Here is a 22,791-nt window from a genome sequence, read left to right on the forward strand (position 1 = left end):
TTGATAGAATGCAATGCGATGTGTGCTCATGCTTCATTTGTAGAAAATCAGCTTATTTTTCATATATCTGACTTTGACTACATACAGCTACTCATCTAACATGAAGAACAATGTCATATGTCCTAGTTCCTCTGAAAGGCCCGTCCTCAAGAGGCTCTGATTGGTCAGCTAACGTATTGTGCTGTGATTTGCAGATCGGCTCCACGTCACCAGGAAAAGTGTCACGGCTCTACAAGCATGCACTTTTGCGCTGTGTAAATCCTATCAGTCAGAGTAGCTGTTAGCCGTATCAGTGTGAGCCTGAATCAGACAGAAAATGACACAGAGAACAGGGCTGAAGCTCACGCCTGCTCTCTAAAATATCATCTGACAAGAGTCTGTCACATATATTCAGAATAAGCGTGTGTGAGTCATATGAAACATTCTCATATCTTTAGAGTGTTAGTTATCTGAGATGTAGAATGCAGAGAAAGCGTCTGCATAGAGAGACACTGCAGCGGTGCTGAATATTGTCCAGGCCCGGATTGGCTAATCGGGAGGACCGGGAGAATTCCCGGTGGGCCGGTCCGTTTTTTGGCCGCGAGGGCCGGTGTCCCTAGCTCCAGAATCTGTTGCTCTCAGCAGTCACACTTTTTAAATTAATTATTTTTTTTTACTTGACCACAGTCATTATTTTACCGCAGCTCTGCTCTTTTTATCTATTTTCTCGCAGCCTGGTTAATGATGATATAATTCAGACGGGCCACCTTTAACAGCACAGCTTTTGTGGTACAGTGGTTAGCACGTTAGTTTATGACACTGCGGACACGGGTTTGATCCTCGTCTGAATATTTATTTATTTTTTTTCTTCATTTTTATTGTTAAGACATAATACTGTTAGGGTTGTTGAACATTTGAAGTTCTAATGCAGCTGTTTTCTCAAAAAAAAAGACGTGATAGTGTAATTAGAAACTGACTTGTAAATTGTCCTTATTTTAACATAGTCAGTCGTGAACTGAGGTGGGCCGGTCTAAGGCTTGAAACTCCAGGGCTGAAAAGAAGTCCCACTTCAGCCCTGATATTATGTGTGTTTACAGCGGTTTGATGGATAAATATGCATTTTTGGCTTAATTGTTAGCAGTGCCAAACAGCATTTCCCGTTGTTGACATCCTTGTTTATGTCCTCGCTACAACATACTGTTAGCGTAGAAACTGTGTCTGATGTACTGGAGAAGATTGAAACTGCTGTACTAAAGACAACTGAAATGGTGGACATGGCTGGATAAGGCTGAGAAGCTGCAGGCAAGATTACAGAGCAGACAGTCCTGATCACTGACATGGAGGAATCTTTAGAAACAAAAACACACAAGCAGCAAACAACAATGAATATATTTATTTATCTTCTACATTTCTGTCCCATATGCATCTGTTTCACTTTAGTCTGAAAATTGCTTTAAGATGTAACTTTTAAAGATGCTACAGAAGATTATTGTCATTAGTTTGTTCATTAAAATAATAATAAATAAAACAATTTTAAAAAATCCTGTTTTGCAGTGTTAGGTGTTTAATAAAGAGTTGTGCTATTGGAACATCTGAAGGAAGCCATTTGTGTTTTATCGACATTAATACTATTTAAAGCTAAAATCAGCAGATGTGCTCACTAACTAGTGAAGTTAAACCAGTCACTACAGTCAGATGTGCTTCAGACTATCAAACACTCCAGATTAACACATACATATTGTGTTTGTCCTCTACACAGGCTACAGTTCTGTAAACTTACTGTTCGGTCCTGTAAGAGTTTGTCTTCAGCTCTACAATCCTCAAACTGTGTGCTGAGAGAGCTGGACCTGAGTAACAATGACCTGCAGGATTCAGGAGTGAAGAAGCTCTCTGAGGGACTGAAGAGTCAACACTGTAAACTGGACACACTGAGGTCTGAGTTTAAACACCTGATTGATTGATTGATTGATTGATTGATTGATTGATTGATTGATTGATTGATTTTTTGATTTTTTGTTTTGTTACATCAGACAGATCACATTAACAGTGTGTTTTTAATAATGTGTGCTCTTTCTCAGATTGATGACATGTAAACTCACTGCCGATTCTTGTGAGAGTTTATCTTCAGTTCTACAATCCTCAAACTGTGTGCTGAGAGAGCTGGACCTGAGTAACAATGACCTGCAGGATTCAGGAGTGAAGAAGCTCTCTGATGGACTGAAGAGTCAACACTGTAAACTGGACACACTGAGGTTTGAGTTTAAACACCTGATTGATTGATTGATTATTTGATTGATTGATTGATTTTTTTTTTTTGTTTTGTTACATCAGACAGATCACATTAACAGTGTGGTTTTTAGTAATGTGTGTTCTTCTTTCTCAGATTGGTCATGTGTAATCTCACTGTTCAGTGCTGTGAGAGTTTGTCTTCAGCTCTACAATCCTCAAACTGTGTGCTGAGAGAGCTGGACCTGAGTAACGATGACCTGCAGGATTCAGGAATGAAGAAGCTCTCTGATGGACTGAAGAGTCAACACTGTAAACTGGATACACTGAGGTCTGAGTTTAAACGCCTGCTTGATTGATTGATTGATTGATTGATTGATTGATTGATTGAATAAATTTTTGTTTTGTTACATCAGGCAGATCACATTAACAGTGTGTTTTTAGTAATGTGTGTTCTTCTTTCTCAGATTGGTCATGTGTAATCTCACTGTTCAGTGCTGTGAGAGTTTGTCTTCAGCTCTACAATCCTCAAACTGTGTGCTGAGAGAGCTGGACCTGAGTATCAATGACCTGCAGGATTCAGGAGTGAAGCTTCTCTCTGATGGACTGAAGAGTCAACACTGTAAACTGGAGACACTGAGGTAAATGATTCTCCACTCTACAATAACTACAGTCAGACAGTTTCATATTAGAGCTCTTCATGCTTGAACATGTTAACCCTGGGTGATACTAAACCCCAGATAACAGGAATTCTGGTTTATCAGTGATTGTGTTTCACACTGCTCATACTATACCTGTAGTTAACCCTCAGGGGTCTGAGGTGATTTTGGCCCCTGAGATGTTTTGACATGCCCTGACATCTGTGCTTATTCCAGCTGCTTATTACACAGAACTGGCCAACATGTGTTTCATTTGTGTTCAGCACAAACTGAGCTACAATAATATGTGAGAAATATTGATGTACATGCTGGTGTTTTAGAAATAAATATTATGTGTGGTTAGTAGGTTTTAGAGAAACAAATGTAGCTGAAATAAGATCCATAAACCAGACTGAATGTGCCTGAAGAAGACTTTAGAGTAAGCAGTCTTGTAGACTAGAATATTTACTGCACAATTATGTGAAATTATTCTGTTCCCCTTCGGGGGGAACTCCAGCACTATAAGTGGATTTGATTGTAAAATCCACACATTGGGAGGTTCGGTTCAGAAGCTACTCGTCTGAAAGAGTATTGAACGGGCCAATTAGGAATGAATTGGCAGCGCAAGCCTGCGCAGGTGAGCGGCATAAGCAATCAACTGAGTATATAAGCTCACCTGGCGCCAGCAGACGCTATCCTTTTCGCTTCAGAGACTTTCTGATCGAGTCGATGAGGGTTCCTCCTGCTGTGACCAGCGATTCTGAGCGAACGAGAGCATTCTCCCGGTCCAGAGTGTGTACACGCAGCGGCAGACGGTCGAGCTGGGTTTCTCCCTTGCCTGGCGTTCTTTGGGTCCGGTCCTCCAGAGCGGTGCGTATAAAGTTGCAAACTTCACAGAAAGAGCAACACAGTCGTGCAGCACGTCCTTTTCAGGACGGCGCTCCGACTGTGCGTTTCTGGATGCGGTGGTTTCCTGTCCTCGGATGATGGGCACGAGCACTGCGTTGCATGTCTGGGGGGTCCAGCATGTTAATGCGCTGCTCGCGGGCAGTTCATGTCGTCATTGCGATGCCATGACTGTTGCGCAGTAAAGATCGCGGCTAGCCTTTGCAAAAGGGCGAACCACCCCAGTTGTCCCCTGCTCTGCAGCGGGCACTCGGGCAGATCTGAGGGTTTCAGCGAGAGATAATCCGTCGCCCACGGGCCCGCGGACCTCCCGCTCCTCTAAGCGCTCCATCCAAGCTTCGGGCGGGGGAAGCGATCCGTCTAACAGATGGTAGCCCTTACGCCCGATGACACCGGAGACCAGACGTCCACCGCGGCGTCGGAGGGTGGGCTTTCATTGTCCGATGATATCCAGACCCGCTCGCCCCCTTCGGGCTGGTGAGCGCTGTCACTACGGATCCTGAAATGGACATGTTAGCCGTGCTTTCCCGGGCTGCTTCGGCCGTGGGTTGGAGATGGTTTATCCCCCAGCTCCGCGGCCGGACCGACTAGAGGGGCGTTCCCTTCTTCCCGGAGGTGCACAGTAGGCTCACGCGGTCTTGTAAAGCACTTTTTTCTGCTCGTGCTGCGTGTCCCTCCAACCTAACCACTCTTGACGGTGGAACAGCCAGGGGGTATGTGGTGATTCCTCAGGTTGAGTGCGCGATGGCGGTAAATCTGCGCGGCGCCTCTTCTTGGCGGGGTCCACCTCGTCTCCCATCCAAAGCCTGTAAGTTATCTACCTCCCTCGGAGCTAGAGCTTACATAGCTGCGGGCCAGGCTGCTTCCGCCTTGCATGCGATAGCCACCTACCAGCGCTACCTAGCGCAGGCGCTGGCCGAGCTGCACGAGGGTGGGTCCAACCCAGGCTTACGAGCTTCGCACCGCCGCCGACTTAGCTCTTCGGACTACTGAGTCCGCTGCGTGTGCGTTGGGGAGGACGATGTCCACATTAGTGATCCAGGAGCGCCACCCCTGGCTGATATGCGCGAAGTCGACAAAGTCCGCTTTCTTGACTTTCCCATATCCCAAGCCATGTTCGGCGACACCGTCTGTGAATTCACCCAGGAATTCAAGGCGGTGAGAGAGCAGTTGGTGGGTGATGTCTTATCGGTGGTCCGTAGCCCGCTCCGCCCGCCGTGCCATTCATACCTGCTCCTCGCCGAAGGCGCCCGCCTACGAGAGCTGCTCCGCCCCCGCACACGCCTCTGGCGAAGCGAGCGCGTCGGGCACCTCGGAAGCAGGCAGCCCCCCTGCCCAGAACGCCGCTAAGTCTGGCAACGGACCGCGAAGCGTCCCTGGGACAGGCCATCTGGAGAAGAGGGAACTTGCTCTTTCCCCGCTGGAGGGCGGGGCCCCATTTCCAACGGCACTTTTTACTGCCATGAAAACATTATGAAAGGGCACTTTTCACTTCCCCAGATGTGACAGCCTGAAATCTGCCAGTCTGGGACGCTATGCTTTCTAGCTTGCAGATTCGGTGCGTTTCGCCAGTGGCTCACGAGCGCTGGGAGGACGGTCTCCTTTCTCCCACCCCTCGAGCCTCCCCTCCGGAGCTCGGGTTCGGAGTGAGAGGAAATATCACACCTCCAGCTTTTCCGTGGGACCCGCGAGCTTCCCGGATCAGCACACCCACTCTGCGCTGCCCCACTGCTGGTACGTCAGCGATTGTAGCGATGAGTCCATTAGCGGGAGCTCTGCCTGCCTGGTTAGCGCGGGCCAGCTCTTCGCGGGGGCTCATACGCACAATCAGACTCGGCTATGCGATTCAGTTCGCGAAATGGCCCCCCATGTCGCGGGTGTGTATTTACCAGGGTCAGCCCCCTGTCCGCCCCTGTCTTGCGAGAGGAGATTGCTGTCCTCCTGGCGAAGGATGCAATCGAGCCGCTCCCTCCAGCCGAGATGGAGAGCGGGTTTTACAGCCCACACTTCATCGTGCCAAAAAAGAGCGGTGGGTCACGGCCAATCCTAGATCTGCGCGTTTTGAACCGCTGCATGCACAAGCTGCCATTCAGAATGCTCACGCAGAAGCGCATCCTCCGGTGCGTTCGTCCTCTGGGTTGGTCTGCAGCATTAGACCTGATGGACGCGTATTTCTATGTCTCCACTCTTCCTCGCCACCGTCAGTTTCTGCGGTTTGCGTTTGAAGGTCGAGCTTGGCAATACAAAGCCCTCCCCTTCGGGCTCTCTCTGTCTCCGTGGGTCCTCACCAAGCCCGCGGAGGGTGCCTCAGCGCCCCTTCGGCTCGCGGGCATCTGCATACTCGATTTCTTTACGACTGGCTGATTTTTGCCCTCTCTTGGAGCAATTGATTATGCACAGAGACAAAGTGCTCTGGCACTTCCACCTGTGGGGGTTTCAGGTCAACCGAGAAAAGAGCAAACTTGCCCCCGTGCAGAGGATCTCTTCTCTCGGGCTGGAGTTGGACTCGGTCACCATGGCAGCGCGCCTCTGCGGAGAGCGCGCTCAGCTGATGCTGTACTGTCTGAGAGAGCTCGACAGTAAAATAGTGGTCCCACTGAAACTATTTCAGAGGCTCCTGGGGCATATGGCATCCGCAGCCGCTTCATGCCGCTCGGATTATTCTATATGAGACCACTTCAGTACTGGCTGATCACGATCGAGTCCCCAGACGCGCATGGCACGCGCGCGCACACCGAGTCTCTGTTACTGCGCTGTGTCGCCGCGCCCTCAGCCCTTGGAGCGACCCCTCGTTCCTACAGGCCTGGGTGTCTCTAGGACAGGCGTCCAGTCTTGATGTCGTTTCAGCAGACGCTTCCAACACGGGCTGGGGGGCTGTGCGTTTCGGGCATGCGGCTGCGGACCTGTGGAAAGGTACCCAGTTGCATTGGCATATCGCCTGGAGCTGTTGGCAGTGTTCCTCGCTCTCCACCGTTTTTTTCCGGTCCTGGAGCGGCAACACGTGCTGGACAGGACGGACAGTACGGCGGCGGTGGCGTATATCAGCCGTATAGGGGGTATGCGCTCTCGCCGCATGTCTCAGCTCGCCCGCCGTCTGCTCCTCTGGAGTCATCCGCGGCTGAAATCGCTGCACGCCATTCATATTCAGGCAAGCTCAACCGTGCAGCCGATGCACTCTCACGGCAGCCTTGCGTCCTGGAGAATAGAGACTCCACCCCGAGTCTGTTCAGCTGATATGGGCGTGATTCGGGGAAGCCCAGATCGATCTGTTGCTTCCCCCGAGATCGCTCATTGCCAGTTGTTCTTTCCCTGACCGAGTGCTCTCGGCACGGATGCACTGGCTTACAGCTGGCCTCGGGGCACGCGCAAATACGCGTTTCCCCCAGTGAGCCTGCTCGCGCAGTTACTGTGCAAGGTCAGGGAGGACGAGGAATAGGTTGCTGGTTGCGCCCCTCTGGCTCAACCGGACCTGGATGTCAGAGCTCTCCCTCGCGATAGCCCTCCCCTGGCAGTCCCTTCGAGAGAGCACCTACTCTCTCAGGGACAGGGCACCACCTGGCACCCTCGCCGATCTTTGGAGATTTTTAGACGCGAGGAAGACTTAGGTAACCTCCGATTGCGGTGGCTAATACCGTCACTCGGGCTAGAGCCCCCTCCCCGAGCGCGCCTATGCCCTGACGTGGAGTCTATTCACTGAATGGTGTGTCTCTCGCTGAGAAGACCCCCGTAATTTGCCAGATCAGCGTTGTGCTTTCTTTACGCCGAGAGAAGTTGGAAAGCTGGCTGTCGCCCTCCACTCTCAAGGTTACGTGGCTGCCATCTCCGCTCTCATAACACGGTGGCTGGCAGCACCGTGGGAATGCATAACCTCATCATCCGGTTCCTCAGGGGCGTTAAGCAAATTAATCCACCCCGCCCCCTCTCATGCCCTCTTAGGATCTCGCCCTCGCTACACAAGCCGCGTCAGATCCCTTCGATCCTCGACTCAGTATCTTTCTGTCCCTGAAGACAGCTCTGCTGGTTGCGTTGATATCGATTAGAGGGTCGGGGACCCGGAGGCATTTTTCGGTCAGTGACTCGTGCCTGTAATTTTAGTTTAGTTTAGTTTATTTGTTTACAGGGTCAATGCACATTAATAAACATTACTGTAAAATGTGCCAGAATTAGCCAAGAATGGCTATTTTTCATCCGTAGACCCTTTACAGAATGTTAAAAAGTCACACCTAAAATAGAAGCACAACATTAAACATTAAATACACTTTCATAAGAAATACAGTTAAAAAAGTAAAGAAAAGAAAAAAAGAAAAAAAAGAACAGACTGATGGGAGCAGAGGACAAAAAGCCAAAGACAACAGTACAAATGTGTCAAGAATACAGTACTAATGCTGACAATGCTGATTTGTCAATAACCAATTTCTAACATGAGACTGAAAAGAACGAAAAGTGCATGATCTTCTAATTGTGGGTGGGATGGAGTTCCATTCCCTAGCAGCTCTCACTGAAAATACAGATTGACTGAATTTGCTTTTTTTGAGAGGAATAATGCAGTCTCCTCTGTCACCTCCTCTAGTAGTTCGGTGAGCAGTTGTTCTAATATTTATAAACTGATTTAATGGTGAAGTCGGGTTATGTAGAGTCTTAAACATTAAACAGATATGTACATATGTAATTAAATTTTCCCAACTAAGCAGGTTGTATTTCTTTAATATTAAACAATGGTGATATTGAACTGATTTCTTATCAAGGGTTTTTATGGATTGTTTGTATAAAGATTTAAGTGGCTTCAGAGTAGTGATGCTGGCTTGGGACCAAGTGGTTAAACAATAAGTGATGTGAGAAATGATCATGGAGTGATAATAGATTAGAGCAGCCTCACATGACATCTGATCATGAATAAATCTAAAATTTGCTAAACTGAATTTGACCCGGTTACAAACATTTTTAACCGGAGACTGAAATGATAGTTTTGAATCTATTAAAACTCCAAGGTACTTGTACTCAGATACAACTTGTAATCTTTCCCCTGATACAAATACATCTGGTACTACACTTAGCCTACCATTCTTAGAAAAAAACATACACACGGTTTTAGAGATGTTCAACTGTAAACAGCATTGATCTAACCAGGCTGAAAGATGTACCAGTGATTCTGTGAGTCTGTCTGCAACTTGTAACACACTACTACCATGAATAAATATAACAGTGTCATCCGCATACATTTGTATGTTATTGTTAGGACACATAGATGGGAGATCATTGATATATAAAGTAAAAAGTAAAGGGCCCAAAATAGATCCTTGTGGAACACCTGTGGATATGCCTAGAGGGGCAGATTTGTAATTTTGTATATTAACACACTGTGTGCGACCAGACAAGTAAGATTCTATCCATTTTAAAGTTTGTGGTGAGAAGTTAAAACCAACTAATTTGGACATGAGAATTCTATGATTTACAGTATCAAAAGCCTTCCTAAAATCAAGAAACACAGCCCCAACGATACCCCCCTTATCTAATAAAGACTTTACTTTTTCAGTAAAGTAGCAATTTGCCATCTCACTTGAGTAGTTCGCTCTGAAGCCAAACTGCAATGGATGTAAAGCAAAAGAACTATTATTTAAGTAATTTGTAATTTGTGTGGCTATCAGTTTTTCTGCAATCTTTGAAACTATAGGTAAAATACTGATAGGTCTGTAATTACTTGAAGAGTGTGGATCGCCACTTTTAAATATAGGCACAATGACAGATGATTTCCAAGCACTGGGGAACATCCCCTGAGAAATGGACAGATTAATAATTTTGGTGATCGGCTTTACTAAAGACTCACTAATGTTTTTTAAAAGTATCACATCCATCCCAAATATATCTTTTGCTCTGGATGATTTAAGAGATGTAATTGCTCTGTTGACGTCTGATTCGGAAACTAACCCTAGAGAAAAAGCTTGTTCTACTGTATTTACTTGATGAACTTCTGAATAATTGGGAGAAAAACACTGTGTGATTGAAACTACAGAGTCCACAAAATAATTATTAAATACTTCAGCTATATCAGCTGGCTTATTAATCATTTCCCCATTTACCATTAATTCAATTGATGACCTATCTTTTCTTTTATCTCCTTTTAAGTAGTTCAATTGGTTCCATATTAATTTGGAGTTACCTCTTGCTTCTTTAATTATTCTCAGGAAAAAATCTGCCTTTGCTTTTCTCATACACTTTACCACCTTGTTTCGTAACATAGTGAAATGTTGTCTATCATGAGTCAGCTTTGATCGATGTGCAATTTTTAAAGCAAGATCCCGCTTTTTTATTATTTTTAAAATATCAGAGTTCATCCAGGGGACTGTATGTTTTTTGTTTTTAGGCTTTAAAGTACAGCTAAAATCTGTCATTGTTCTTTCAAGTTTTTTTGTGAAAATTTGACTATCCTCATCCTGATCAGTTCCAGTTAGTAATTCATCCCATTCAATCTGAAGGACGGCCCTTCTAAAATCATCTAGTTTATGTTTTGGAACACCATAAGAATCATGTTTCCTAACAAAAGAATTTAATCTCTTACTAGATAATTTTCTGGCGACTAAAATTAAATTGTGATCAGATATGCCTGTTAACATATTAAATGTTTTTAAAATTCTGTCTGCTCTGTTACTAAAAATTAAATCCATTTGTGATCTTGTAGAATTGGTTAATCTTGTAGGCCCATTAATCATTTGCTGAAGATCAAAATGATCAGTTATTTGTTTGAGATGCTTTCTAACTATTTTATCATCCCAATTAATATTAAAATCTCCCATAATAATGACTTCTTTACTAAAATTACACTGTTTTAATACTTGTTTTAGGTTTTCATAAAAACTAACATTTGAAGATGGAGGACGATAAATTACCATTAGTGTGAAAGACATTTGTGGCGATAGTATAAGATTCAGACCAATACATTCCAGATCTGTGTCATTTGGCCAAACAATTTCATTACACTGGATACCAGATTTCACATAAATCATAACTCCACCTCCCTTTGAACCAACTCTGTCTTTTCTAAATATTTTAAAACCAGGCACTTCTAATGCTGCAGACGGTGAGTTTTTATGAAGCCATGTTTCAGATAAGCATAAAAAATCTAAGTTAGAATCTAGTAAAAGATGATGAATTTCATCACTTTTTGAAATGATACTTCGTACGTTCAAATGACCACCTAAGAGACCTCTTGGCTTTACTTTAGGATCCCAAATTATTCTTGAATGATTAACTGTCTGAAAAAACCTTTTTTCTTATTTTTTTGAATGGCTGGATTAATAGTTCTCGTTTTGACATGTTGCATAGGCTTTGTAAACACTTGTGGAATAACTAAACCAGCGTTTACAGAAGTAAAACTATTTGGTAACTCATTTGGCACAGAGTTCCCTTTATTCCACAGTGGCATTGAGATGCGCAAACTTTTCCAAAAGTCCCCAACACTTCCACTTGTCGATCCGGAACCCAGGCCCGCGTCCAACGATTCCACCCGGACACGCCGTCGCAGTGGGACCTCAGCTTTAGTCACCGGCGACCCCGTCTCCCACTCCGCGACACTCCCCCCACAAGCATCCATCGAGACAGAACGACGCAGGTTAGTGTGATGAGCATAGCCAGATTGTAACGAACCGCCACCCAAAGTGCGTACCTGTAGGATAGCTGGATCAGACACGGACTCCTGATGGCTGGAATATCCATAACGTCGATCCATGCCGGCAGTGCCCAGCCGCCGGGCCTCCACCACCTCCACACCCATCTCCAGATTACACACGGGCAAAACACCGTCACCAAACCCCGGCACGTAACCAAACTGCAGCGCTCTTGGACCCTCAGCATGCCATTGGGAGGATATGGGATTTGATATAAAATCCGAAAAATTCTCTGGTTTAGCGTAGTGAGGACCAGGGCAGGGATGAACGTCTCCCGATAACAACAGACATATCATGATAATCAACCCTAAAGCTTCATTTTGATAAAGTCGGGTTGATGACTTTGTTTGTGACTTTACTCGATTGTGCAAAGATGGAAAAATAAAAGTTACTGCTACAATATGCTTCCCGAGTCCAAAATTTCCAGAGATGTTGTGTATTTGTTTAATTAACCTATCAGCAATATTAACGAGTTTTTTTGATTGTGCATTGTAGTTAGCAGAATGCTCTGCAAATAAATTAAAATCAACAGGACATAAAAGGTTAAAAAACAAACTGTAAACTAAGAGAGCTGTGACTACCACTGCTTGTTTGTACAGACACAGGACCTTCAAGTTTCTGCCCCCGTCCTCACATACACTACGGCAGTGACCAGTTCCACAGAGCCGTCCGGCATTTTCTCAGTAAGTAATTTCATATTTTCTGTCCAAAAAAAGGTAATTTGGTTTGCATATTTGCTGCCCCAGCTGAATTCACACAAAGTGGTTTTAAGACCAGCCAATTAAATTGACTTGATGTTAATTATTTAAGCTTGATATATGTATAAATGTTAACAAAATAAAGAGAGGAAAAAATAAAGCAAAGAATCACAAAAATTACGCCTCCTGTTGTTGATATTTTATGTTCACAGTAGTGAAAGAAAAGAAAATGGATGGAAAAGACGTAGAAAGGAAAAAGAGAAATAACTGTATTGGAAAATACTTTTGCTTCTTTAAAGAAAATGTTTATTGGTGAAATTCTATTAATGATTTTTGGAATTGAAATACATAATAAGGTATTTAAAAACAATCACTTAAAATCAAAGGTATTTAGATTATAATCATGATATCATGTGAGGGTACTCACTCAAATATGTAAGGTGCATTTACATTACCAGACTAAAGGTTTGATCTATTTTCCTTCACAGACTGCACCTTCTGGGTCATTGTTGCAAGCTCCATCAGCTGTTCCACTTCCGCGCCTTTGGGCTGAAACCTTGCCACCAGAGGACCACAAGTGGATTGCCAGCAGGTTTTTTAAAATGGGGTCCAAAGGAAAGCCAGAGCTTCGAGACAACCTCCAGCTCTGGTATTACCCTCCACAGCCTGCACTTACATACAATCAGGCTCCAGCTCCAGACAGATTTTTCTGTCATTCACTTTTGCTGTGGATGCCATACAAGCTGTGGAGCGTCAAAGTGCTTTGCCCTAATCCTGCATGTGGACAGCATCAGCTGACAGGTGGAGGTCTGCACAAAAGGGCACGGCAGGTTCTGGACATCGACAGGATGTACAACATGGTTACAGAAACCCTTATCTGTACCAAGTGCAAAGCCTCGCATGTGTCCTGGAGTCAGACTGTCTTGCAGCAGCTGGATCTTGGCCATCGCTCAGAGTTTCGGGTCATTCTCACACAGAAGTGAGTAATTGAACACCTTTATTCCTCGTGCTGTTTTAACCTATCACAGATATATGAAAATACTTTACAAATTATTTATATATATTAGATTAGATTCAACTTTATTGTCATTACACATGTACAAGTACAATGCAACGAAATGCAGTTTAGGTCTAACCAGCAGTGCAATAGCAGCAAGTGCAGGATACAGGAATAAGTTATAAAGTGCAGTTATAGAAAACCTATAGTGATTTTTACAGATGGATATACTATGAACATTATATACAGGTTGGATTAGCTATTAACAGATTTACAATATATGAATATATGTGCAGGTTGCTATTAATAATCAGTAGTGTGCAGATACATAAGCATGATTAGAAGTGTATATGTTACAATATATGAATATATGTACAGGTTGCTACTAATAATAAGTAGTGTGCAGATAAGCATGATTAAAAGTGTATATGTACAGACTGTGTGTACATAATTACAAATGTCTATGTGCAGTGGGTATGTACAGTTCAAGTAAGTAAATCAGTGCAATGTGGTGAATATGTGCAAATTTTAAATGTGCAAATGTAAACAGTGCAGTTATTGTGAGGAGTATAAGTTAGAGGAGAGTGGGGGGTGTATTGGGGGGGCAAAAGAGTCAGTGTGGGGCAGAGTTCAAGAGGGAGACAGCTCTGGGGAAAAAGCTGTTCCTCAGTCTGCTGGTTTTTGTCCGGGGGAGCCTGAAGCGCCTGCCGGAGGGCAGAAGAGAAAACAGTCTGTGAGCGGGGTAAGAGGTATCCTTCAGAATACTGCGTGCTTGGCGCAGACAGTGTTTCCTTTGGATGTCCTCTATGGCTGGCAGTGTGGTTTCTGTGATGCGTTGGCAGTTTTCACCACCCGCTGAAGTGCCTTTCGCTCAGCAACAGAGCAGCTTCCATACCAGACTGTGACGCAGTTTGTCAGGATGTTTTCTATTGTGCAGCGGTAGAAGTTCACCAAGACGGCTGATGAAAGCTGGGTCTTCTTCTGGTTCATGAAGAATAGGCGCTGGTGAGCCTTCTTGATCAGACTGGGGGTATTTTTGGTCCAGGAAAGGTCCTTTGAGATGTGGGTCCCCAGGAACTTGAAGGATGAGATGAGCTCAACAGCCATCCCATTGATGTGGATGGGATCATGTGAGCCTGTTCGTCCCTTCCTGAAGTCCACAATGAGCTCCTTGGTCTTGTTGGTGTTAAGGAGCAAATTATTGTCGGTGCACCAAGTGGCCAGATGCTGTATCTCCTCCCTGTAGGCCGTCTCATCATTGTTGCTGATTAGACCAATCACTGTGGTGTCATCTGCAAATTTGATGATGGTTTTAGATCTGTTCACAGGCCTGCAGTCGATGGTTAAAAGGGAGTAGAGGAAGGGTCTCAGCAGCCCTGTGGTACACCAGTGTTGAGTGTGACGGTGGTGGAGCAAATGTGGCCTGATCTAACATTCTGAGGTCTGTTAATCAGAAAGTCCATAATCCAGTTGCAGAGTGATGTGTCGATATCCAGGTCTCTTAGTTTGATCAGTAACTTGGAGGGTATGACAGTGTTGAATGCTGAGCTGAAGTCCACAAACAGCATTCGTGCAGTGTTTTAATTGTCCAGGTGTGTGAGTACAGAGTGCAGTGCTATAGAGACTGCATCCTCTGTGCTCCTGTTGCCAAGGTAAGCAAACTGATGTGGGTCCAGTGTGGATGGTCTTTTAGATGTGCCAGGACCAACAGCTCGAAGCACTTCATGATGATGGGTGTGAGTACTACAGGGCAGTAGTCATTCAGGCATGTTGGGCTGGAGTGTTTGGGCACTGGCACAAAAGAGGTGGCTTTAAAGCATGTTGGCACAGCTGCTAGGTTAAGCGACAGGTTGAAAATGTCTGTGACTACCCCAGCGAGCTGTTCTGCACATGTTTTTAGGACTTGCCCAGGAATACCGTCTGGTCCAGCAGCCTTAAGCACATTGATCCAACTCAGTGCGGTGTGTACTTCTGAGGAGGTGAGTGTGATAGGGGGGTGGTCGGTGGAGGAAGTGATCCTGGTGTAGGGTTCTTTATTGTCTCTTTCAAAGCGGGCATAAAAGTCATTTCGCTCATTCAGGAAGGAGATGTCTGTGAGTGTGGACTGGCTGGGTGTGTAGTTGGTGATGGCCTGGATGCCCGGCCACATTCCTGCTGAAAAATCCAGCTTAAACCAGCCTAGGCTGGTTGGTTGGTTTTAGCTGGTCGACCAGGCTGGTTTTAGAGGGGTTTTGGCCACTTCCAGGCTGGTTTCCAGCCATTTCCAGCCTGGTCTTAGCTGTTTAGGCTGGAAAATGACCAGCCAAATTCAGCTAAAACCAGCTTGACCAGCCTGGTTTAAGCTGGATATAGCAGGTTTTGGCTGGACTTCCAGCTTGGCTAGGCTGGTCAAGCTGGTTTTAGCTGGTCATCTCCCAGCCTGACAGGCTAAAACCAGGCTGGAAATGGCTGGAAACCAGCCTGAAAGTGGCCAAAACCCCTCTAAAACCAGCCTGGTTGACCAGCTAAATCCAGCCAACCAGCTTAGGCTGGGCTAGGCTTTTTCAGCAGGGATGCACCAAGGATCAGAGTTGGAAAAGTGCTCCTCTAGCTTTAGCTTGTAACAGTGCTTGGCCTTTTTGATGCCCCTCTTCAGATTAGCCCTGGAAGTGCTGTAGGCCTGTGCATCGTGTTGCGTGCTTTCAGCAGGAGCCGCACCTCCTTGTTCATCCATGGCTTCTGATTCGGGTATGTAGTGATCTGTTTCTGGGTTGTAACACTGTCTATGGTGGTGTTGATATATTCCAGAACAGAGGAAGTGTAACTGTCAATGTCTGTGTGAGAGACATGTGAGGCCTGGGAAGCAAACATACCCCAGTCTGTGTGTTGAAACCTGTCCTGGAATGTGAAGTCTACCCCCGCTGGCCACACTTTGATGGTCCTCACTGATGGCTTCACACGGTCGATGAGGTGTGAGTATTTGGGGGTAAGGAACAAAGAAAGGTGATCTGACTGACCCAGGTGGGGGAGGGGGGTCACAGCATAGGCTTCAGCCAACTTTGTGTAAACATGGTCTAATGTTTTAGACCAAAAACAAGACCTAAACAACAGAATAGTTACTAGTAACTATTAAAATTAGTACTAGAATCTAATAAATAAAAACTATATTTAATAAGTACTATCTAATGAATAAGTAGTAGTATATAATAAAACAAACCAGTGTCTAATGAGTAAGCACTAGTATATTTTGAAAACTCTAGTATTTAATAAATAGCACAAGTATTTAATTTAAAATATATCTGAAAAATAAGCACAAGTAACATGAAAAAAGACACTACTATGGCAATGCTCAAAATTGCGACCATTTTGGTCACATATGTGCCCGAAATTTTATCTACGCAACCTCAAAATATATTTGGGAGCATTTGTGCAAGTGCGTGAATGTGTTGTGTGCGACCAGTTTTTACTTTGCAAAATGTTCACCACATGCGCGGATTCGGGAGACATTCATGCTGAATGCATCTCTGTGCTTGAAACGGGAAACGCAGCGCCCAGGAATGGTTTAAAACAGTTGTCATGTCAACTTGCTGCAGTAAACAAAGCCAAGTCCGTAATCCTTGCCCCGCCTTCGCACTCTTCTTATTGGCCCACTGCTCTAGCACTGAAATATCAGCTGTCAATCACTCAGTTTAACGGACATCGCAAACGGGCCTAAACTGAGTAAACTAATATCGCTACTCATGAAAAGACCGGTATTGCTATTAACATGACATATGCATATAATAGGGTACAGTATATGTCAAAAGCATCAGTGCAATATCAGACAGCACCCGTGAGAACAGCACAGTTATATCGTTAACAGATTTATTCATGTCAAGCAGTGCGTGTAGGGCCGGTGGGCGCTCTGTGTATCTTTTGGACACTCAGTTATGTTATAAAACTGTATTTTCTTGAGATAACGGGACGAGACATATTTTCCTCACACTTGCATTTATACTGTTAATTTCAAATGCAATTAATATGTTTGTATAAAACTTGTAGTAATGATGCTTATGATTGGTGGGTGTGACCACATTTTTGCTGATGCGCTTACATTTTTAAAGTTATGAGCACCGGTGCTACCAAGCAAAAAGGTTAATTTCGAGCCCTGCTAATGGGTGACGCGGTGGCATAGTGGGTTGCACCTTATCTCACAGCAAGAAGTATAGGTGAATTGAGTGTGTTAAAATCGACTATAGTGTATGAGTCTCTGAATAAGTGTATGTGCTTCCCAGTGATGGGTTGTGGTTGGAAGGGCATCTGCTGTGTAAAACATACGCTGGATAAGTTGGCGGTTCATTCCACTGTGGCAACCCCAGATTACAGTTTTTTTTCATTTGTTTTGCCACAAATTTCAGAACCCTGTTATCAATTTTCAAAACTCGAAACATTCACTACTTTAAAAACAGACTCTCCAGTGTTCAATACTCTGCATGCTGCATTCATTTGCTTTGAGAAGTCTTGCATTTGAAGGATCATTGGTTCACATAATCCTGTTATCATATAAATACTACAGGAACAAACTTTAGATCACCAGCACACAAGATGCACATCGTTACATTAAACAATCTTTTACAGTCATTTTTGTTTAAAATTTATGATACAGGTTTCATAATGGTTGTTTATACATAAGTGTAGAGGGAACAGTACAGACAGTGGATACACTAAACTAAGTTTATTCTAATGCAATCCAACGCAAAGTGTGTGCAAAAAGAGGCTCTTGTACAACAAATCCAAAAGGCTTGATCTCAACAATAGCTGATAGTCACTTTTGCTGGAACTTGATTCCAGGGTCTCCTGTTTACAAGACAGGCACTTTGACCAACTAAGCTACAGTGCCAAACGACCTTGACAGTGGCTAATTTTTTAATCGAAAACAGAAAAAATAACTAACTGTACCGCTGCTCTTAACAAAAATCCACCCTGGCACCTGTATATTAGGCACTGCTGGGATTTGAACCCAGGATCTCCTGTTTACGAGACAGGCGCTTTGACCAACTAAGCCACAGCACCAACCCTGTAAAGCAGCCAACACGTTTTTGCACACAGAGACTAAAAAAAGACAGCGAGTCTAAAAATGGCAAGCAAAGAGGTTGTTTAACTCTATTTGTCACAGTATTCATTACGCCTCAAAGCTATACAATTTTATAATTCGATCTGGCAAGCTCTATAAAACAAGCACATGCACCACCTGGACAAAGGCGCTGCTGGGATTTGAGCCCAGGATCTCCTGTTTACAAGACAGGCGCTTTGACCAGCTAAGCCACAGCACCACAAAAGTTGACAGGAAGAAACATTTGCCCGATAACAAAAATCAAAGGAGAAAAAACAATACACAACAAAAACCAGCATGTCAGGATGCAGAAAATGCCGACAAGATGGACGTGGTCTTTTAGAGTCTGGATTATCATGTCTCAAACCTGACCGGTAATCTGGTAATCTCTGTAATCTGGTAATCTCTGTTCAAGATCAAAGCAAAAAATGTGTGAATTTATTTTTATTTAATCTATCCTTAATCGAGTGTTGTGTTTTTTGGAACCTCCAGTTTCATTACATCCAAACCCAGAGTCAGCTTGGAAAATGGAAATCAGGACAAACATATGCTATTGGCCATTGAAAGAGTTTCAGATCAGAAAGCCACTCTCCCATAATCTGAGGGAAAGGTGCAGTTTGGATTTGAACCTAGCACCTGCTGTTCCCAAGACAGGTGCTCTGGCTAACTTAGTCTTAACACTAAAAGAAAAAACCTCTGGATACGATACTTCCAAACACAGTTTCATCTAAAACAGTGGGGGAAGCAAAATTTACTGTGCTTTCTACTCAGTTACTTTGCACATGCATAAAGAGGCTCTTGTACGACAAATCCAAAAGGCATGATCTCAACAATAGGTGGCAGTTACTTTTCCCCAAAACCACAGGTTGCCTTCGAGTCATTCCTCAAGCCCACTAGGCCCTACACTGTTTTCTAATCTTCCTTATTGAAAACAGCTCAATTAAGTCATCGGCTTTATTGTAGAGTACCCCTAGTATCTGAGCCTGCACTGCGCAATAAAAGAAAGAAGCAAAACGGGATGGACAGATGCCTAAAATGTTAGAAACGCACCACACCTTAAGTCAGTGAAGAAAAAGAGCCTAGCTTGCGACTCTGGTGGGACTCGAACCCACAACCTTTGAATTAGTCAGCTCACAGCCTAGAAATCCACTGCGCTATCCATTGCGCCACAGAGCCTAAGTGCTCTGCTGCCTCTTGCACAGAAAGCACTTTTTAGTACTCTCTGGCCCATGAAAGAACAGCCAACTGCTGACAAGGTACTGATGGGATTCAAACCCAGGATCTCCTGTTTACTAGACAGGTACTTTGACCAACTAAGCCACAGCACCAAACAACCTTGACAGGGGCTAATTGTTTAATTGGAAAAAAAGAAAAAAAAACTAACAACGGTAGCGCTGCATGTGGGAATGTCTGGACTTGAAATATTAAAGTCCAATTGTTTAGGCATTACCACACTATGCTAGATAAAGCCATCATCCAAAGCCCTCTTGAACGAGCAGCGTTCTTAAGGATTTGAGTTTTGTTAAGAAACCGACTGCTAAACATCCCGCTGCGTAAACACTCGTTACTCTTAACAAAAAGCAAGCCTTGCACCTGTACATTAGGCACTGCTGGGATTTGAACCCAGGATTTCCTGTTTACTAGACAGGCGCTTTGACCAACTAAGCCACAGCGCCAACGTCAAAAAGGAGGCAAGACGTTTTTGCACACAGAGGCCGTACTCACACTAGGTACAGTTGCCTCGAACCGGGCCAAAGCACGCTTGTCCCCCCTCCCGTCTCCCCCGACGCTCACACCATATCGGGCCTCGGCACGCTTACGTCATCGCTACTGCGCTGTTCAGAAGCGATCTCTATGGCAAGCCTTTTTAGCATTTAAATCTTTGTTCTGACTCCATAAATATATTTAGAGATATCTCTAATTATATTTTGACTAGTCATAATTATAATTCGACTAGTCAGAATAACAATTAGAGATATCTGCAATTGCAATTGTACTAGTATGACATCAGATTGGAGATATCAGTAAATATATTATGACTAGTCATATTCCTCCATTGAAAAATATTTGCAGATATCGCCAATCTGATTTCGTACTAGTACAATTGTAATTGCAGATATCTCTAATTGTCATTCTGACAAGTCGAATTATAATAATGACTTGTCAAAATATATAATTATATCTCTAAATATATTTATGGATAGTCAGAACAAGGTTTAAATGTTAAAACGGCTTGCCATACGCTCTCACTCAGCAGCACAGTGGAGAGTTCTCTAGTTATATCCTTTCAGTCGTTTGTTATGCAGTGACATGCAGTCAAATATTTCGCCAAACAGTCCTTAGGGATGCGGGGACACGCAGTCAGATATTTTACCGAACAGATCCGCCACTTTTGGCGCTCATAAACAATCAAAGCTCTCGTGCTGCAGGAATGAGGAGGTCTGCTGAAGGCGCGCAGCTGGCGTGCTGTGAGGAGTTTGCGTCTTTAATAAACTACGGCAGTTTGCGATCACTGAACAGTAAGAATGATTAATAAATCCATATCAAACAGTCCCTTAAAAGTCACGTCTCGCTTTCGGTTTTGGGCTTTGGCGCGTTTCGCGCTTACACACAAGCGTACCGTGCCAAAGCCCAAGTGTACCGCGCTCAGGCACACCTCTTCCAACCGGGCCAGGGCCGGCCAAGTGAACCGTGCTTGAGCCCGATTCAGCACACTCACACTTCTCAAACGATCCGGGAAACGGGCCTGGGCACGGTACGGATGGCATAGTGTGAGTAGGCCCAGAGACTAAAAAAAGACAGCAAGTCTAAAAATGGCAAGCAAAGAGGTTGTTTAACTCTATTTGTCACACTATTCATTACACCTCAAAGCTATGCAATTTTATAATTCATTCTGGTAAGCTCTATAAAACAAGCACACGCAACACCTGGACTAAGGCGCTGCTGGGATTTGAGCCCAGGATCTCCTGTTTACGAGACAGGCGCTTTGACCAGCTAAGCCACAGCGCCACAAAAATTCGCAGTAAGAGACATTTACCTGATAGCAAAAATTGAAGAAGAAAAAATAATACACAACAAAAACCAGCATGTCAGGATGCAAAAAATACTGACAAGATGGACGTGGTCTTTTTGAGTCTGGATGATCATGTCTCAAACCTGACCGGTAACCTGGCCTCTGCTCAAGATCAAAGCAAAAAATGTGTGAATTTATTTTTATTTAATCTAACCTTAATCATGTGTAAAGTGTTTTTTGGAACCTCCAGTTTCATTATATAAAAACCAAGAGTTAGCTCGGAAAATGGAAATCAGGACAAACATATGCTATTGGCCATTGAAAGAGTTTCAGATCAGAAAGCCACTCTCCCATAATCTGAGGGAAAGGTGCAGTTTGGATTTGAACCTAGCACCTGCTGTTCCCAAGACAGGTGCTCTGGCCAACTTAGTCTTAACACTAAAAGAAAAAACCTCTGGATACGATACTTCCAAACGCAGTTTCATCTAAGACAGTGGGGGGGAAGCAAAATTTACTATGCTTTCTACTCAGTTACTTTGCACATGCATAAAGAGGCTCTTGTACGACAAATCCAAAAGGCATGATCTCAACAACAGGTGGCAGTTACTTTTCCCCAAAACCACAGGTTGCCTTCGAGTCATTCCTCAAGCCCACTAGGCCCTACACTGTTTTCTAATCTCCCTTATTCAAAACAGCTCAATTAAGTCATCGGCTTCATTGTAGAGTACCCCTAGTATCTGAGCCTGCACTGTGCAATGAAAGAAAGAAGCAAAACGGGATGGACAGATGCCTAAAATGTTGGAAACGCTCCACACCTAAGTCAGTGAAGAAAAAGGGCAAAGCTTGTGACTCTGGTGGGCCTCAAACCCACATCCTTTGAATGGCTCAGCTCACCGCCTAGAAGTCCAATGCGCTATCCATTGCACTGCACAGCATATGATTTACGAGCAAAATGCATGTTTCATCCCTGGTTGGGCTTGAAGCGCCAACCTTTCAGTTAACAGCTGATATATGATATATGGTTGACAGATATTTAGTGCAGGGTCACCTACAATGGTAAAAACGCTGAACTTTGTCTCAAAAGGTCTGCTATATGAATCATATTGAAAGTTTGCTGAAAGACAGACAGGAAGGTCACAGAAACGCCCAACGTGGGGCTTGAATCCTCGATCCTGAGTTTAAGAGTCTCATGCTCTACTGACTGAGCTAGCCGGACTACTTACAAACTAATTCAAGAGCTAGACACCATTTACAACAATACCTTCCCTACCCGTGACATTGTTCTGCTAAATCCTGATTTCATCTTGTAACGCTGAACAGAATGTAGCCCAGAATCTATGTCCAGTGCACGTGTTAGCAGTTGCAAGGCAGCAAAATGTTTAATTCGTTCCTGGGTGGGCTTGAACCACCAACCTTTCAGTTAACAGCCGAATGTGCTGACCGATTGCACCACAGAAATTTAGTAAATGGTCACCTACAGTGGTAGAAACACTGAACTTTGTCTTAAAAGGTCTGCTTTATGAAGCCTAATGAAAGTTTGCTGAGAGAGAGACAGAAAGTTAACAGAAACACCCAACGTGGGGCTCAAACCCACAATCCTGA

The 22,791-nt window shown here is 44.2% G+C and overlaps 4 protein-coding genes and 3 non-coding genes across 7 annotated transcripts in view; 4 read left to right on the forward strand and 3 right to left on the reverse strand.

The window, feature by feature from the left end:
• The window catches only part of LOC141381800 (uncharacterized), an 887,475-nt gene that overhangs the window by 417,103 nt on the left and 447,581 nt on the right, over positions 1-22,791 (forward strand). The window lies entirely within an intron of this gene.
• LOC137491443 (uncharacterized) overlaps positions 1-22,791 on the forward strand; it is a 180,319-nt gene that overhangs the window by 56,357 nt on the left and 101,171 nt on the right. The window lies entirely within an intron of this gene.
• On the forward strand, positions 43-11,810 carry LOC137491128 (NLR family CARD domain-containing protein 3-like). Its single transcript, XM_087250619.2, has 6 exons — positions 43-499; positions 1,053-1,912; positions 2,058-2,231; positions 2,363-2,536; positions 2,673-3,617; positions 6,694-11,810. The coding sequence occupies exons 3-5, from the start codon at positions 2,062-2,064 to the stop codon at positions 2,848-2,850; spliced, it is 522 nt and encodes a 173-aa protein (XP_087106745.1). The 5' UTR covers positions 43-499; positions 1,053-1,912; positions 2,058-2,061; the 3' UTR covers positions 2,851-3,617; positions 6,694-11,810.
• On the reverse strand, positions 18,063-18,136 carry trnat-cgu (transfer RNA threonine (anticodon CGU)). Its single transcript has one exon. It is a non-coding gene; the product is annotated as a tRNA-Thr (tRNA).
• Positions 18,323-18,396, reverse strand: trnat-ugu (transfer RNA threonine (anticodon UGU)). The gene has a single exon. It is a non-coding gene; the product is annotated as a tRNA-Thr (tRNA).
• Positions 20,271-22,791, forward strand: part of LOC137489694 (uncharacterized) — a 247,946-nt gene continuing 245,425 nt past the window's right edge. Inside the window, exon 1 of the mRNA XM_087250290.2 lies at positions 20,271-20,951. The gene's annotated coding sequence lies outside the window, so the exon portion shown is untranslated. The remainder of the gene's footprint in view (positions 20,952-22,791) is intronic.
• trnat-cgu (transfer RNA threonine (anticodon CGU)) lies at positions 21,112-21,185 on the reverse strand. The gene has a single exon. It is a non-coding gene; the product is annotated as a tRNA-Thr (tRNA).

The sequence above is a fragment of the Danio rerio genome, chromosome 4, assembly GCF_052040795.2.
Source record: "Danio rerio strain M-AB ecotype USA chromosome 4, GRCz13ab, whole genome shotgun sequence".
NCBI classification, from domain to species: domain Eukaryota; kingdom Metazoa; phylum Chordata; class Actinopteri; order Cypriniformes; family Danionidae; genus Danio; species Danio rerio.